Source organism: Neovison vison, chromosome 3 (assembly GCF_020171115.1).
Source record: "Neovison vison isolate M4711 chromosome 3, ASM_NN_V1, whole genome shotgun sequence".
Lineage (NCBI taxonomy): Eukaryota > Metazoa > Chordata > Mammalia > Carnivora > Mustelidae > Neogale > Neogale vison.
The window spans coordinates 38,195,504-38,214,460 of NC_058093.1; the positions used below are offsets into that span (position 1 = coordinate 38,195,504).

General features: G+C 43.6%; 2 protein-coding genes across 3 annotated transcripts in view; one reads left to right on the forward strand and one right to left on the reverse strand.

Moving 5' to 3' along the window:
- Window positions 1-18,957, reverse strand: part of DNER (delta/notch like EGF repeat containing) — a 321,150-nt gene that overhangs the window by 182,007 nt on the left and 120,186 nt on the right. The window lies entirely within an intron of this gene.
- On the forward strand, window positions 11,306-12,293 carry LOC122902387 (prostate tumor-overexpressed gene 1 protein homolog). The gene has a single exon (XM_044241776.1). The coding sequence runs from the start codon at window positions 11,306-11,308 to the stop codon at window positions 12,104-12,106; it is 801 nt and encodes a 266-aa protein (XP_044097711.1). The 3' UTR covers window positions 12,107-12,293.

Genomic DNA, 18,957 nt, shown 5'->3' on the forward strand with positions numbered 1-18,957 from the left:
TTCTACCTCATTATTTTGGATGGTGATCACAGGGAAATGTGACGCTGCTGGATATGGAAGAGAAAAATTCACTTACAGGTCTTTAGATTGTGACAATGTTTCTAAGTAAAGTGTTTACCCCTGAGTCCTTCCCTGACCTGTAATTTGTTATGACTTGGAAACATGCTAGAAAACAAGGAAATGATCAGCTGCTTCTTTTGAGACAGCTCAAGGGTTCGGACATGTGCTTTATTCAATTATCATTTGCTTTCTATGAACAGAAAATTCGACCTCTATCTGATGTACCCCAGGCTTCTCAGGGCTGATCAGAAAATAGAATTTGGTAAAGAAGAGACTACAGAGAAATAAGACCCTCAATTTCTTTTGCTGAAATGAATTCACACATAAACACACATGGAGAGAATTCTGCATGGTGAAATGGCTTCTCATCCTGTTAATTACCCTTGTCAGACAATTTCCAACAAACTCCTTTAGGAATATTGAGGGATTGGGGATTGAATAAAATGAAGCTCTGAAAATACCACAATGTTCTCTGCTATCACTTGGCAATTCCTTCACAGAATCTCAATTAAAAGGAGTTAGAGGTATCTGAGGAAAATAGTTAAACTGTAAGTTATTTTAAATATTTACAATCATTATCAACTTAACGTAAAACCCAGACTCCTTCCATGTCAGATAAAGCTCTCCCTGATCTGGCCCCTCCCGACCCCTGATGTCCTCTCTTCACTTCTCACTTACACTCTCCCCCACCTCTCCCTCTCTGTCCCTAGACTCTGCTGAGATCACTCCCATCTCAGGGCCTTTGCACCTGCTGGGACCTCTGCCCGAATGGGCTTTTCTCCAAGGTTTGCACGCTCTCTACTTCATTTTACAAAGTTTTCTACTCAGATGTCACCTCCTCAGAAAAGCCTTCCCTCACTACAAAATCTAGAATAATCCTTTTTTTCCCTCCCACAAATTAATGAGCTCTGTGAGTACAAGGATTTTATCTACTACATTCATGGCACTATTCCTAGCATGTCAAGAAACATGGAAAACATGGCGGGGCTTTTTTTTTAAGTATTCACAAAATATTTGGAAGGCAATGCGTGATGAGAGACAGATGTGAAATGCTTCCTTTTAGCCACCATATTGTTATCTCATTTCTGATTTATTTTTAGGACGTCTTCATGGAGTGGGTCTCACCTCATCTGACAGGAAGGAAAATTTATTTAGCTAGGATAAAGGGGACGTACAGCCAGGTTTCTGAAATCAACTTTTTAAAAATAATGTCTGAGGTTGACCTAGATGTCACAAATAAAAATATTGAACATAGACCTGAAAACACAGAAATACTTTTAAATTAGGTAAATACATTGAAGAGATGATGAAGAGATAATTCCAGAAATCCAAACCTCCAGGGTGAAGGTGAGACCAGTGACCTGAGGGCCAGAGAGCCTCTGATGCTCTTGCCCCATCACTGCAGGCCACAAGCAGCCCTCAGAGAGGCACCGAGGTCCAGCACACATCAGCACGTCCTCCACGAAAAGAAGGCAAAGCACAGCTCTCCACTGTCACAACAAAGGCTACCAGGCATGATGACTACTACTCCCTCTAAGGTGGCCATGGAGAGTTTTCAAAGAACATCGCCGTATAGCAGCTCATTTGTGCTCACAACAACCTAGAACTAGAGAAGAACTTTTCCGAACCCGTATCACTGTTCAGAAACGGGACAGAGGAGTGGAGTGACCAATTCCAGCCACTACATAAGAATAATGCCAGAGCTGTGTAACATCTTCTGACTTCCAGCCAAGAGTTCTGGCCACAACACAGCACTCCAACTTTGGTAGTAAGTTATTATCATACCAAAGAAACAATCCCTGTGCAGAAGGCCAATGGTCAGGATTATATTTCTGTAAGCAACAGAAAATAAGTAAGGATTAAATGCGGGTCAGTTAAGACCACCAATTTCATACTTGGAATAAAAGTATAAGAATAATACTCAACACATACTGATTGAGGTCTTATAATTTGACATGAACTCTAGCAGATGTGGGAATAAAATGCTAAAAGAAAACAAACAGACAGACAGACAATGTCTGTCCCTATAGAGTTTACAACAAGTAACCTAATATGAGCACCAAGAACAACAATTGCAAAACTAGTACTATCTGTCATTCACTGGGTGCTTCCTGTGTGCCTACCACTACATTCAGCATTTTAAATTTCGCGGCACTCCCCTATCTCAGAGCATTTGCACTGGCTGTTCCTGCTACCTGGAACACTCATTTCTCATGGCTGCTCCCAAAGCTCCTTTGATTCTTTGCTCAAATGTCATCTTCTGGTGAAGACTTCCCTGGCCACACATTTAAACAACATAAATTGAACTGTGCAAAGTCTCCATCCCTTGACATTGTTGATACCTCTTTCCTGGCTTTATTTTTCTCCAAAACATCTATTATGTGCTAATATAATGTGGGGGGAAAAGTTACCTATTTATTATATTGATTTTGTATCTTCCCCCACTAGACTGTAAACTCTGTGAGGTCAGATTTGTTTCCCCTGTTTTGTTTACTTGAGGGCCCCCATCCCACCCTAACACAGTACCAGGTACATGGGAGCTGCCGAATGAGCAGGGACAGAATGACTGACCCAGGGAATGAATGATGTCATACACAAGCAGCTGTCAGAGCCTGTGAGGTGTCCTGCTATAGGAAATGGAACTGGGATTCTCCAGGACCCCGCCCCAGGACATGAGAATGCAAATTAAGGAAGGCCTCACATACCTGTCCTAAAGTGTTTTAGAGCAATTCAATAACTTTAAGTCAACTTGAAAAGGGGGGAAAGTCTCTGTTGACCTGAGAGCTAAGGCAGAGCCAGTACAACCTCCTACCTTTTCCTTGATGAGGGAGGGCAGAAAGAGTAAAAGCTCAGTGGGGGTCACAGATGACCCCCAACACCATGGCATCAGTCCTCAGAGACCATCCATCAGGTGAGCCACTGCTGAAGCCCATCACCCCGGGTGCCAGTGGATAAAACCAGGTGCAAAAGGCAGGACCCCACGGCAATGCCTAATTTGCCACACTCCGGAGTCTATTCCACCAGGTAGGAAATAAAGAGCGGGGAGGAAATATGAGAATTAATGCTCTCGTTTAGGATCTGCTGTCTTCATCCATGAGCGGGAAGCACAGGCAGCATCGGGATGAAGTAAAGACTGATTCATGGGCTGTCGGGAGAGATGCTTCTGGTAAAGACGACAAAAGCTAAGAATGAAGCTGTCAGTTGTTCGGATTTCTGCAGGGGTTCCAAAGAATGACTGATGTGATAGAGAATACGTGCGCGCCGGCGCCCTGGGACACAGACCAGAGCCCAGTACGCTACACTGTCATGGAGCCCTTCTTTAAGGTAATCAGTTCATATTAATGCTACTTGCTGGGGTCCTCCATTAGCTGCTTCCCAAACAATGACAACTACCTGCCATTGTGCTCTCGAGCACTTCAGACTAGTTTCATTGAAGAAAAGAAAACCGGTCTGATTCCATTGCACGACAGCAAATCTTAGATAAATGCAATAATCACCAACCTGTTATGGAGGTCACTGACGACCGCTCTGGAAGCCCATTAAGTTGCAACTACAAGCAGGAAACAACCAAACCGCCAGAATGCATAAGGAAGCAAAAGATCGTAATGAACAGACTTGACTTTGGGGATACTCAAAATTTAACCGGTGATGTTTTCTTGGCTATAATTTCTGGTCTCCAGTGATGGGGGTGGGGATGATTCAGTCTTTGTAATACCAGCTATCAGGGAGAAGAAAGAGAAGGCCCCTGGATTAATGCTGTTCTGCTTACAACCCACCAGCAAGCTCAGTGATGAACTGCTGCTTGTTCTTGCATCATTAATCACCCATTTAAGCCAATTTTTTTCACATCATAGAACTAATCTGAACCTATTCTTTTCATATTTTATTTGAGACATTTCACCTGCTTTAAATCATTTATACTGCAAGAAGGAACATTCTCGGGGATGCGATATGGGAGCCAGACCGGAGTGAAGGGGCCTGCCAACCCCGCTACTTGGGACTGGAAAGCCCTCTCCTGCGACATGTTAGCCATGACCTGTTTTCCTTCCTTAATCTGTCCACTGTCCCTGTTTCCAGCAATTCTAATGTCCCCCGCAGCACACAAACCAAAGCATGGAAGGTCAAATTTAAAACAGACATAAAAGAGGCCCATTTGGGGGCCCCTGGGAGGCTCAGTCAGTTAAACATCTGACGTAGGCTCAGGTCAGGATCTCAAGGTCCTGGGATCAAGCCCCATGTCGGGCTCCCTGCTCAGCGGGGAATCTGCTTCTCCCTCTGCCTCTGCTCCCAGTTTGTGTGCTCTCTCTCAAACAAATAAATAAAATCTTTAAAAAAGGTGGGAGGGAGCGGCCATTTTAGGGTCCTTAGATTAAGTAAGTCAAAATTAGCAGGATTAACTCCACATGGAGCCTATGAACCCGTCACCCACATCACCCGGGAGACTGGTCTGAAATAGTGCCCATAGAACCCCTTGCCTAAGGGATCCTTTCACACTGGTTTGGAGTATATGAGCTTCATTCCTACTCAATAAGGCTGATCAGTAATTCATGTGACTTTTCTTGAGCACCTGGTAAGGTATGGAATTTATGGGACAGACAGTACCATAAAGGAGGACGCGGGAAGATAAATAAAGCCCAGTCCTTGACCTCCAAGAGCTTGTGGTCCAACAGAAGGTTCAGACACATTAACTGGGACGCCCCACCAAGCCATCTGTTTGAAATCAATGCCCTGCTTGTAGGCACATACACTATTTCAATCCTTTATTGGATGAACTGAAGTCCCTAATGCTGAGAGAGACCACGGGTTTGATAACGGCTGGTCTGAAGGGAGCAGACAGGAGTTGATCTCAGCTAGTCTCTCTGAGATGACCGTGGCAGCTCTCAGCAAAACAAGGGCAGTGGCAAGGAGTTTTCTGATGAAAAATAGATCAGCTGAGCAACAGTCCTGGTGTCGGTCTGCACAGGGTGCTGAGAGGCCCTGGCCAAGTCACTCGGCTGCCTTGGACACACATTCCTCACACATCAAGTGAGGGCCTCAGGCAGAACATCTCAAGGCCTCCTCCAGCTCTGGGATTTTGGATTCTATTGACAGCCACTCGGTTTTCATTGACCCTGCTTTCAGAGGGTCCAGACAAGTACAGAGAAACCCTGAAGCCCTCTCCCTCCCTCGCTTATACCCATTGCTCCATGGGCAGAGTCGTCCCCAGAATGAGAAAGGTGTCTGAGGAACCCGAACCCAACAAAGGCAGGAAGGAGAATCTGCATGCATTGACAGAACTCACGACGTGACCGAGGCCACGCAGCTCACTGAGGGGATGTGGAGGACTCATGGCTCTTACAGAGGAAAGAGGAGGAAGGTGTAGGTATTGAAGAGAAATACCTTAGGAGCGTTTGTGTGTGGTGTTAAGAAATAAATAGGATAGGGGCACCTGGGTGGCTCAGTCAGTTGGGCGTCCAACTCTTGGTATCTGCTCAGGTCATGATCTCAGGGTCATGAGATCAAGCCCCATGTCAGGCTCCATGCTGGGTGTAGAGCCTGTTTGAGATCCTCTCCCTGCCTCTGTCCCACCCCTCCCACTCATACTCTCTCTCTAAAAATTAAAAAATTAAAAAAAAAATAAATAAGTAGAATGGGCCATTGCTTTAGTAATTTTTCTAAGCAGAAAAATCAATTAAGGAACTTTTTAATATAGACTCCATGATATTCATATCATAAGAAGAAGAGGTGCCTTACTAAACAAGGAACAAAAACCAAAGCCTGAAAGCAGTATTTCTCGACCTCAGCACTCTTGACTCTTCGGGCTGGATCACCCTTTGTTGGGGTGGATGCCCCACACACCTCATAGGATGTTTTGCAACACCCCCCATCTCTACTTAGTGATGACGGAACCCCTTCTGCCCACAGTGACAGTGGTGACAACCAAAATATCTCCAGACATTGCCAAAGTCACCCGGAACAGAGTCAGTCCCAGTTCAGGCCCTTAAGGAACAGATGGATGCATTTCATTCCATCAAAATGTGTGAAAATTCTGTATGACGTTATAAATCAGGTCAAAAGGTAACAACAAGGTTGGGGGAAATACGTACAATGTACGACAGAAAGACTAAATCCCCTTATTATATCAATTCCTACATGTCAATAAAAGACACCTCAATAAAAAGGGCAAGGAAATAAGCAACATACAGACAGAGATGTGTGAAATTGTGCCATTTTTATAATATTTTTGGTTTTTTATAATATTTTATTTATTCATTTGAGAAAGAGAGAGAGAGAACATGAGCAGAGGAAGGAGCAGAGGGAGAGGGAGAAGCAGGCTCCCCACTGAGCAGGGAGCCCCACGTGGGGCTTGATCCCAGGACCCTGAGATCACGACCTGAGCTGAAGTCAGACAGTTAACCAACTGAGCCACCCAGGTGCCCTTTATAATATTTTTAAACACAAAGCACAATGCTATGTGATTATTTGTATGTGTCTAGGTGCACACAAATTTTTAAAAGCAGAATGAACACTAATTTTTGTAATCTGGGCAGTAGACTCGGTCAAGGAGCTCTTTAAACCATGCCCCCCTCCCCAAAGCTGCTAAACAAACACTCTGAGGGTGAGGCCTAGAAACCTCCATCTCTCAACATTCCCCAGATGATTCCGACATGCCTGGTCCAAAATCCAGGATGTAGAATTTGCGGCTATAACTCAGGGGTTACCACACAACAAGCACAAGCCCAGTTCAGGCTTGGGAAATGAAGTTTTGCCAGAATATGACCACAGCCATCTGTTCATGTGCCCCATCAGCAGCAGGGTGATGGCCAAGGACACTCCAGGCCCATAAAACCGATACGGTATCTATTATGCAGCCCTTCAGTTTGCCAATCAATCCCTCATCTAGACGATACTGACTCTGAGGTTCACCAAATGAAAAACAGATAGGTGGGCTCCTCTAGAAAGACTTCCAAGGAGAAAAGCTTGAACAGAGCACTATATAGACAATAGCAATTCATCCATTTTTTTCCCTACCCGACTGTCTTACTGGGCTGGCCTGCCCTGAGTGAGTGGTTACAGGTGGACTTCTTGGCCATATAGCTATAGGCAGAGAAGGGATCAGATGTTCTTTTAACCACAAGTCTGTGCAAGGATTGGGCAGAAGGAATCTTGGCACCACGAAGGGAATATGTGTCTAGATAACTCAGCACCAAGCTGACCACAGGACAGGGCCACACACCCACCACCCCTTCACTGGAAGGAGCGTGGGACTTCTCTCTCTTCCCTCCCAGCCATCCACCGGACTACCAGAAGATCAGTACCGGGAAGCCCACTGCAGAAGCCAGACACAGAAATGGACTGAGCACTGGAGGAAGGTGGGTGGGAGTGCCACACAGACCAGGGGTCTTGAAAGACCAGGAGAGTTGTTCCGTCGGCTGGCCCACAGGGAGACGGGGACCACGAGAAAGACGATTCCAGAATTTGGAGTTTAGGGTTTCTGGTAAAATGCTAATAAGCACTTGCACTGTGATATGGTAGAGAAAATCTGTGGTTTTATGCCCACTTGTGGATGACGGTGGACAAGGCGGGAAATTTCCTGGGACTCAGTTTCCCCAACTGTAAAAGGAAGGGATAGGACTGGAGAGCCCTAATGTACTTTCAGGTCTGAATATGAGCTTTCTCTGTCCAAAATAGCAATTGCACTCGTTAGAAATGTCGTCTTCATGCTGAAAGGCAAACGAACACTGTTGTAATCCAACTGTCACAGTATTTTTGCCTTAAAAAGGAATTTTTCCCACTTGGTTCAATAAAGATCTCAATTATATTCCAACACCAACTGCTTACCCACTAGGAGTAAAGATGTGGAAAAAAAATCCACTACAGTGCTTATGCCAGTAGTAAACTCTGCCAAGAAAGGCATCCCATGATATCTTTTTTTCCAAATCCAAATAATAAAAATGCTCATTCACTTTACTGAATCAAGTACTACATGTCTTAGTAAAACCCACATTCTCGTGTTTTGGTATTTCTTCACCTCTGCATTAGCGACTCTAGATCTACTTGAAAACTTATCCCAATACTAATCTGGGCAGTCCACTTTTTGCCTCAATTCTGGGTTGATTTTCTTGAAATCAGCCTGTCTGGATTTTCACATGTAGGTGGAGTTACATTTGTAAGAGCCTAAAAGGAAATTGCAAGCAGAACTCAAATTTCTGACTGTGAAATGAATCCATTAGAAATAAACTACTACACGTCTAATTATTCTCCTGCCCGTTTTCATAGGATCTCTTTAAAACACGCTCTCTTTGGAAATGATCTTGAGATGGTCCTACTCTTGCTTTACTCTTGTGACACACTGGGTCCAGAGTCAGGCTCATGAATCCCAAAGCCCCACTCAGTCACAGATACATCGAGATTTAAAATAATTGTTCTTCATGGGGCGCCTGGGTGGCTCAGTGGGTTAAGCCGCTGCCTTCGGCTCGGGTCATGATCTCAGGGTCCTGGGATCGAGTCCCACATCAGGCTCTCTGCTCAGCAGGGAGCCTGCTTCCCTCTCTCTCTTTCTCTGCCTGCCTCTCCATCTACTTGTGATTTCTCTCTGACAAATAAATAAATAAAATCTTTTAAAAATAAATAAATAAATAAATAAAATGAAATAATTATTCTTCAAAATCCCTTCATGCCTCAGTTTCCATATTCCACTGAATCCTAAGGGATCACACTCAACCACATTTACTGGCACAGGCACACCAGCCTCAAAGGAGGTGTTTACGCTCCCTTTCCTCTTAGTCATTCAAAGACCAGTTTCTTGAATCAGAAATTTACGGAATAATTCCAGCACATACATTTCTTGTTTCGCTTCTCATCAGAAAGACTTACACATCCTGGCAAACTCTTTTCACAAAACAACAATGCTGCGAATACAGGAGATATGTCAACTTTTATCCCCCTGCCTACCCAGGAAAAGAAGCCTGCGGCAGACTGGGAATTAAACTACCTACAAAGGTCATATGATCCCCGCAACAGATGCAGGAAAAGCATTTTAGTAAATTTAACATTCACTTAGAGTGAAGACTTTTAGAAAATAGAAGGCATTTCTTCAATCTAAAAAAAAAAATAACAAAACAAAAAACAAAACCTTCAGCAAATGTAATGCTTATTGGTATTGAAAAGTTTCTCACTGAGATTGAGAGTGAAGCAGGGATGTTTTTTATTGCTGCTTCCACTGAACATTGCACAAGGTCCTAACCAGTAAAGGGAAGCAAGGATAAAAAGAAAGTGTAAGGACTGAATAGGAAAAAAAAAAAACTGTCATGATTCACAGCCTATGATTATGCATAGTTATTAGAATATGGAATGTCAGCAAGTTTGCTAGATATAAGGTAAAAAAATTTTTTTTAATTGCATCTCTATGTATCAGAAATAAAACTAATTTTCAAAGGTGTTGTTTACAACATAAAATCCCCCAAAACCTAAGAATAAACCAAATGAAAGAAGTGTATGGCCTCAATGAAGAGAACTATAATATAGCAAAATAGTATTAAGAAAAATAAAGAGGACTTTGGTAAATGGAGGGTCATTCTAGTCATAGACTAAAGACAATATTACAAAGGTTTCGATTTTCCCCAACATGATCTACAGATTCAATGGAATTGCAACAGAAATCAGTTTTTTTTTCTGTTCTTTGTGCAAAATGACCCCCAGATAGACCAAAAAATCTTGAATAAAAATAGTATTGCAGGCTTGCTCCTATAAGAGATCAGGAATCTTAAAGCTAAGGTCATTGGAACACTGGATAGTCAAGAACTAGAAAGATCACATACAGACACTTAATTTATAGAATTGGGTAGTGCAATAAATACAGTCTTTTCAGGGCACTTGCATGGCTCAGTGGGTTAAACCTCTGCCTTTGGCTCAGGTCATGATCTCAGGGTCCTGGGATCAAGTCCTGAATCAGGCTCTCTGCTCAGCAAGGAATTTGCTCCTCTCTCTCTTTCTTTCTCTCTCTGCTTGACTACTCTCTCTCTGTCAAATAAATAAATAAAATCTTCTCAGTAGCTATCCATAGGGGTAAAAAATTTAAGTTTGACTCCTCCCTTGCATCATCCACAAAATTTAAGTCACAAGTGAATTGCAAATCTGAAATAAAAGGCAAAAAAATAAAGCTTCAAAATATTAACAGAAGAGAATATCTTCATGACTTTAGAGTGAATAAATATTTAATAAACAGGACACAAAAAGCATTAAGTATAATGGAAAAATTATTAATGAGTTGGACCATATTCATTACAGATATTAGAAATTTCTTTTTATCAAAACACACCAATAGGGGCACCTGCTGGCTCAGCTGGATAAGCATCTGACTCTTGGTTTCAGCTCAGGTCATGATCTCAGGGTCATGGGATCAAGTCCTACATCAAGCTTTGCACTCAGCACAGAGTCTGCTTGGGACTCTTTCTTCCTCTGCCCCTACCCTGCTTGTGCTCTTTTTCTCTTTCTCAAATAAACAAATAAACCTTTAAACACACACACACACACACACACCAATAAAAGAGTAAAAATGCAAGCCACTGAATGGAGGAAGGAATTTACAATACATGTAACCAACAAAGGGCTCATCTCCAGGATAAAGAATCATTTACATTAATTAAGGGGGCATGGTAGAGAAAACATAAGAGAAAAATAGGCAAGAGACCTAAACAGGCTCATCTCAAAAAACAAAACAAAACAAAAACAAAAACAAAATGACCAAAATATATAAGAAATGTTGTTCAACATCATTAATAATCAGAAATGCAATTTAAAAATCACAATAAGAGATTACTATGCATTTAAGATAATGACAAAAATCAAAAGACTGATAAGGTCAAGTGTTGATGAGAACATAATAAAACAGGAAGAATAAATTAGTGGTGGACTATGTGTAGTTACAACCGCTTTGGAAACTGTTGGGCGTTATTTCTTAAGACTGAACAAGTATTTACCTTCTGAACTGGAAATCCACACCTAGATATACGCCTAATAGAGAAGCAAGCAAACGTGCACTGAGAGACATATAGAGGACGCGCATATGTCTATTCATAATTGCCAAAAGTGGAAACCACTCAAATATCCATTGAATCAAATATATAAATAAATTGTAGGATCCTCATACCAAGGAACATTCTCCAGCCATGGAAAAGAAAGAAACATGGTCTTGCAAAACAATATGAATAAATTCCCTAACGCAACATTGTTCTCATTTTTGGGATGATGACAAACAGTGAAAATGCTGACCACCCTGAGCCCCCTGTTCCGCAACTCCCAGCTGGCGCAGTTCCACTTCACCAACAGAGACTGCGACTCCCTCAAGGGGCTTTGCCGCGTGATGGGCAACGGCTTCGCGGGGTGTATGCTCTTCCCCCACATCTCCCCCTGCGAGGTGCGCGTGCTTATGCTGCTGTACTCATCCAAGAAGAAGATCTTCATGGGCCTCATCCCCTACGACCAGAGCGGCTTCGTCAACGCCATCCGGCAGGTCATCACCACGCGCAAACAGGCCGTGGGCCCTGGCGGTGTCGCGGGTCCGGTTCAGATCGTCAACAATAAGTTCCTGGCATGGAGCGGTGTCATGGAGTGGCAGGAGCCCAGGCCTGAGCCCAACAGTCGGTCCAAGAGGTGGCTGCCCTCGCACGTCTACGTGAACCAAGGGGAGATCCTGAGGACCGAGCAGTGGCCGAGGAAGTTGTACCTGCAGCTCATCCCGCAGCAGCTACTGACCACCCTGGTGCCGCTGTTCCGGAACTCGCGCCTGGTGCAGTTCCACTTCACGAAGGACCTGGAGACGCTGAAGAGCCTGTGTCGGATCATGGACAACGGCTTCGCCGGCTGCGTGCACTTCTCCTACAAGGCGTGGTGCGAGGTGCGCGCGCTCATGCTGCTGTACTCGTCGGAGAAGATCTTCATCGGCCTCATCCCCTACGACCAGAGCAACTTCGTCAACGGCATCCAGCGTGTCATCGCCAACCAGCAGCAGGTCCTGCAGCAGAACCTGGAGCAGGAGCAGCAGCAGCGCGGGATGGGGGGGTAGTGGCCACCCCCAGGCTGGGCCCCTCCAGGAGTCACAGACGAGGCCCCTGCTGAAACTGGTCAGATGTCTCTGAGCAGGGGCCCCTGGGGATGGCAGCTGCCCAGCGAGATGGAGGACTGCGGCCGGAGAGTTCTCCAAGGACGGTCCCCACCCCTGTACGTGTCCCCAATAAAGTCTTTTAAAAGCCCAAAAAAAAAAAAAAAAAAAAGTGAAAGTCGGGACAATAGTTACCTCTGGGGAGAAGCGCCAGACGGCATTCAGAAAGAGGCTGAAGGGTACCATTCTCACTCTTGACTTGGTCGGTAGTTATAAAGGTGATCATTTTATGGTATGTTGAGCTGTACCTGTTGATTGGTGCACTTTTCTGTATGTGTGTTATACTTCACAATTTAAAGCAAAATTTGAGGGTGCCTGGGTGACTCAGTCATTAAGTGTGTGCTTTCAGCTCAGGTCATAATCCCAGAGTCCTGGGATCAAGCCCCACATCGGTCTCCCTGCTCAGCGGGAAGCCTGCTTCTCCCTCTCCCACTCCCCCTGCCTTTGTTCCTCTTTCTGTGTGTCTCTCCCTGTCCAATAAATAAATAATATATTTAAAAAATAAAAAATTAAAATTAAAAAAAACAAAATCTGATGCCCACCATATACACATATCAGGTTTATTTTAACCCAGTGGGCAGTTAAAGGCAGGACCCACCCTTCAGAGGCCTCCTTCCCTTAATTCATGATGCCTTTCCCATTTATTCAGTCAATTGTATCATCATCCCACATGCCCTAAAAACAGGGTCCTGCACAGTCAAGATTCTAACTTTTTCGCATACCGATCTTAGGAATTCTGTTAGGAAGTTTAGAATTTTATTTCTTAAAATAAAGGTGAATTTTTTTTTAAGATTTTATTTATTTATTTTTTTGACAGAGAGATCACAAGTAGGCAGAGAGGCAGGCAGACAGAGAGAGAGAAAGAGGAGGAAGCAGGCTCCCCGCCGAGCAGAGAGCCCAATGCGGGACTCGATCCCAGGACCCTGAGATCATGACCTGAGCCGAAGGCAGAGGCTTAACCCACTGAGCCACCCAGGTGCCCCAAGGTGAAATTAATGATAATTTCTTTTTGTTTTAAGATTATTTATTTATTTATTTGACAGAGAGAGATCACAAGTAGGCAGAGAGGCAGGTAGAAAGAGAGAGAAGCAGGTTCCCCGCTGAGCAGGGAGCCAGATGCAGGACTCATTCTCAGGACCCTGAGATCATGACCTGAGCCGAGGGCAAAGGCTTAACCCACTGAGCCACCCAGGCACCCTAGTGATAATTTCTAAATCTAGCAATGAAATGACAGAAGATGCAATCTCATAGGCTCAGTATGGCCATTATGGAAGGGGTCTGGCTATGTATCTAGAAATATACGGAGGAATGACACAAGGCTTAAGGTCAGCGACCAGCAGAGTATAACAGATGAGTAAACCATAACTTGATCACGGTGAAGTCAGAGTCATGAGATACACATACAGAGTGCAATGAAACAAAGGGAGTGGGGTGCTGCATTCACCAAGGCAATTCAGGACATCTTCGGGTGTAAAGTAAGTCTCAAGGGTCCAGTAGGAGCTATCCAAGGAAAGGGAAGCATTCTGCCAGGGTAATAGCAGGTTCAAAAGCCCTGAGGGATGAAAGAGGTGGCTTATGGAGACCACTACAAATACTCCTACTCAACTGGAAAGCAGGCCACACGCCAGCAAGTTTCCGAGGTTGTGTCTTTGCCGTCTACAACTCTGGCCAGTGGGACGACCTAAGGGACGGAAGAAGGGAACTGTCCTTGGCAGGAGCCCTGTCTTCTCAAGGCACCCTTGGGAGTTTCCTGTACCCAGAGTTCCCCATCCTGAAAGACCCCTGGAGTGCTGGCAAAGGTGATGAAACAAACTTGCCTTTGCCCAAAAGGGAGCCTAAGGCTCCTTCCTCAAGCTCTATCCAGGTGGTGGACACTGCAGAGGGGCTCCTGGATTCTGAGAGACTCTCCCCCAGCACAGCAGCCACCTGAGGCCATGGGGCCAAGGAAGTCAAGCAGGAATCAAGATGCAATGGCCTCTCTGTTCTTTCCCTGGTTTGGTGTCTGTCCTAGAAGCTTTGGGAAACCAGGGAAACCAGGTAAGCAAGAGTGGGGACTCTAGTCAGTCTCCCACTTTCAAAAGAGCCTCCCATTTCTGTTAGGGACCCCAAAGGTAATCTCTAAATATTAAAATGTGCTCATCTCTCCATCCTTGAAAACAGGCATAAGTGACAAATGACACCTAGATGGGGGAGGGGAGCAAGGAGCTGCTAACCCAGGCACATAGCGGGCCCTCAATCAGTATGTAGTGTCTGAATCCAAGAAAGGGCATTGCTTTCTTTTAGAGTGTTCTTCACTCAGAGCATTTCCCACCAGGCATGCGGAGTTCTATACTGGCCAGGCTTGGTAGCCCAGGATTCTGAAGAAAAGTTGGCAGAGAATCCTGCGGATGTCCCTGATACCAGGTCAAAGAATACAAATCAGGGTCACCTTGTTTGGGAAAGGCTTTTGCTTGAAGCTGTCCAGTGTTTCACATGCCCGCATACCTGCTGGCCTCTTAACCACTTTGATGTGTGCTTTTCTCTCTGCAGGCACGAAAACTCCCTTTGCTCTCTTTTCAGTTTTTCTAACCTTCAGTGGAAACAGCTGCTCTAATTTTAATGCCCATCTGCTCCCCGAGATGAGGACAAGAATCAGTGGCTCTGTCGATTAATCTAAAGTTTTCATGTTGTTGAAACTCATTGACCTGGGGATAAGCCTTCTAGAATCAGCAGGCTTCACAGAGGCAGCACCACGAAGATGAAAGATAAAAGAATGAAATAAAAGGCTAGCAGGCCCTAGATATCCAGTAGCAATTGTTTTTAAATCCACAAAAGCTGAAGCCCCCCAAAGCGCATGTGAGCTCAGATTAGTCATTTCATTGAGTGGTTGGAAAGAAACTCTCCGAGTGGCCAACAGCGGCTAGTAAAAAGCCAGGTTTTTGTTTTGTGTTTTGTGTTTTGTGTTTGCCAAGAGGGAGCTGAGAGGAATTTTGAAGTCATACAAGGGAAAAGAAATAAAAGCAAAATTATAAGGGAAAAGAAAAGCAGTGTTGAGAATGAGGGGGGCACTCCATAGAAGCTAAAACAGCCATGGGTTGTGAAGCGCAGAAACTAGGCTGGTCAGCAACAGAGACTGAGGGCAGGGAACAGAGGGAGGAGGAACAGAAAATCACTCCACCTTCATTTTGCAGCCCCGTGGACACAGGACCGCTCTAGAGGGAAGCAGAAGAAAGAACCTTCTAGCACTTCTTCAGTGCACCGCCTTTGAAGATGCAGAGGGATTTCCTCCACCATGACAAGCTGCATTTTAAACCAACAGAGAGCTGTTGCCGGTGTAATTATATCCACAGATACAGTTACAGTAGGGTCCAATGGCTTAGATGTACTCTACGATACTAATGATCCAAATTATTGCCTTAGAAACACAAATATTTAGCACTTCCAGTGAAGGCATGAAATTAGAAGGGCAGAAAAATCCCCCAGAAAACTGTTAAGAAAGCATAACCATGTAGAAAATATTAAGAGTTTTCAGCAAACTGAATTTTTTTTTTTTTTTAAGCACAGAGCCTCCTCTGAACTGTTTTAGAATGTTAAGGAAACCAATCCCATTTAATAATGCTTGCCAATTTGGACTACATGAATTAAACTCGTGTGTAAAGATTACAGACACTACGACTCTTCTTACATATGTAAATGCTATATGCACCCAGGAAACAAAGAGCTTTATTGATGGAAAATTTCATTATTCAGGATTTTTATGATCAAGATTGAACTGATGGGCAGGCCTTTCTCCAGCTAAAACCATGTAACAACTTTAGATACAGTAGAAAAATCTTTCACTCAAAGGTGAGCTTTGAAAGGAGGTGGGAAAGAAGGCGGATCCTTACATTTCAGGAATGATTAAGAGAACTCACAGCCAGAGCCATTAGTAGACAATACTGCATTGACCACAACGGTTATAAACCTGGAAATAAGACCTAAGGACTGGGGTTTGGGTTCCAGATATTACACGGAGATGGGAACTATGGCCCTAAGCCCAGGAAAAGAGGGGGGGTCTACAACTATACCCACACATAAAGCCTCTGAGTCCCACCCTTGCTTTTTCTGAAGAGGGGTTGTCCCTTTCCAGGAGCACCTGCCTCGCTCAGTTGGTAAAGCGTGTGACTCATGATCTCAGGTTTGTGGGTTTGAGCCCCACCTTGGGTATAGAGATCACTTAAAATTAAAATCTTAAAAGAAAAGTGGGTGTGGGTCCTGGAGATAAATCTACCAGCAGGCTTAGAGAAACAGCAGAAAAGCTGCTGATGACCATAAGTAATCAAAGGATGAAAAAAAGACGACGCATGAGTAATCAAAACCTTCCATATGAATGTCGCATGCAATTAACATCCTCTTGATATGGAAATCCTAAACCCAAAACCAGCAGAGCGAAGGACTACCTCTTTTACAATTCAGAGCTCATGAGTCTCACACGCAGGCACGCGCACACAGACACTTACCAAAATGAGCTCGCAATAACAAATTACAGAGCACAGAGAAAAACAAACCATCATTAGCATGTGCAACTGTGGATAAAAAGTCAACAAATTCCTTCCCCTGCTCCAGAAACATACTGATATATTTTAAGATAAAACAAGACACTTAAGCTATTTTTGAAACTTCTTTATGATTCCCCACTTAAACTTACTTCTTAGATTAACTGATGTGATTAACTGTTGGTATTTTTGATAAGAGGGCTTGTGCCAAAGAATACTCATCGCTAATAAAAGTCACGATTTTTGATTACTTACACTATGCATGACACAATTTCCAGTGTTTTCCAAGCATGAACGCATTTCACCTTTGCTATAACCCTATGTAGTATGTATTATTATCTGCACATCATCTCTGAGGCTCAGAAAATTAGAGTGACTTGCCCATAGCCATTGGCTAGTTCATAATGAGAATATTAATCCAGACAGGAAGATACAATTCCAACCAAAATCTCATATTCTTTTTTTCTCTCCTGATTTGTCGAATTGATCAAAAATATTCAAATGGAAGAGGAGAGGACCAAGGATTTCCAAGATAACTTAACAAAAAAATAAAGACATAATATTTTGTCCTGGATATTAAAATTTATTATGAAGCTACAGTCATTTTGACAGTATAGTACTGGCACAGGGACAGACAAGTAGAATAATGTATCAGAAAAGAGAACACAGAGATACAATGTAGAAACCAAGAAACAGTATGTAACAAAGAAGGCATTAAAAATTAGTGCAGAGACAAACAGTAAGAGACTCTTAATCTCACAAAACAAACTGAGGGTTGCTGGGGGGAGGGGGGTCGGGAGAGGGTGGTGGGATTATGGACATTGGGGAGGGTATGTGCTATGGTGAGTGCTGTGAAGTGTGTAAACCTGGCCATTCACAGACCTGTGCCCCTGGGGCCAATAATATATTTTATGTTTATTAAAATTAAAAAAAAAAATTAGTGCAGAAAGGATAAGTGGTACCTGAAGAATTAATGATTCCTGAGGCTAAAATAACAATGTAACTCATGCCATATACACTCACCAAAAGTGAATCTCAGATGAATTTTGTATCAAAATTTAAAAATATAACCAGGGGTGCCTGGTGGCTCAGTCATTAGGCACCTGTCTTCGGCTCAGGTCATGATCCCGGGGTCCTGGAATCAAACCCCATATCAGGCTCCCTGCTTAGGGAGACTGCTTCTCCCTTGCCCACTCCCCTGCTTGTGTTCCCTCTCTTGTTATCTCCCTCTCTGTCAAATAAATAAACAAAATCTTTAAAAATATATATTGAAAATATAACCATTAAAATTTATGTCAGCAGTCTGTAAATTACTACTTATGGACCAAATCTGGCCCCACTGCTTGATTTAAGAAATAAAGTTTTATTGGAACACAGTCACACCCATTTCTATAGGTATTATCCATAGCTGCTTTCACAGAGTTGAGCGGTTGCAACAAACAGGGGCCAGTAAAGCTTAAAATATTGATTCTCTGGCCCCCTGAAGAAAAAGTCTGCAGATTCCTACTCTAGATGGAAATATAGAAGAATATTTTTATGACCCCAAGGTCGGAAAGAATCTCTTGAGTAAGACTCATAAAAGAGGAACATATTAAACTACATGAAAATTTAAATGAACAAACTAGGGATACATCTGACAGCCACAGACACACACAGTGGTGAGTGGAGGGGGAAGAAGACTCACAAGAGAAGGACAGATTCAGTAAGACTCCTCTATGTACATTTTATATCCGTGTTGTAAAAAATATAAATACACACAGATGAAGGGCCTGAGTGGCTCAGTCGGTTGAGCATCCGACTCTTGGTTTTGGCTCAGGTCATGATCTCAGGGTCGTGAGATCAAGCCCTGTGTTGGGCTCTGCACTCAGTGGGGAGGCTGCTTAAGATTCTCTCTCTCCCTCTCCCATTTCCTCTGCCCCGATCCCCCAAAATAACTGAATTTTTAAAACTATATATGCACATGGAGATGGCTTAAATACCAACCCACAATAACAATGTTTCTGGACAGAGAGGAGGGAAGGGCATTGGGGAGGAATAGGAGGGTGGGATGGGAGTAGTGGGCTTCAGTATCTCTGCCTGTTTTATTAAAAAAAAAAAAAAAGCTGAAGCAAATATGCCAGTTTCTGAGTCTCAGTGGCAGATCTAATTATATTATCTCTGTGCTTTTCTAGGTGTTTGAAATATTTAATAATAAAAACTTGATTTAAAATGTGGTCTTAGGGTGCCTGGGGGGCTCAGTCA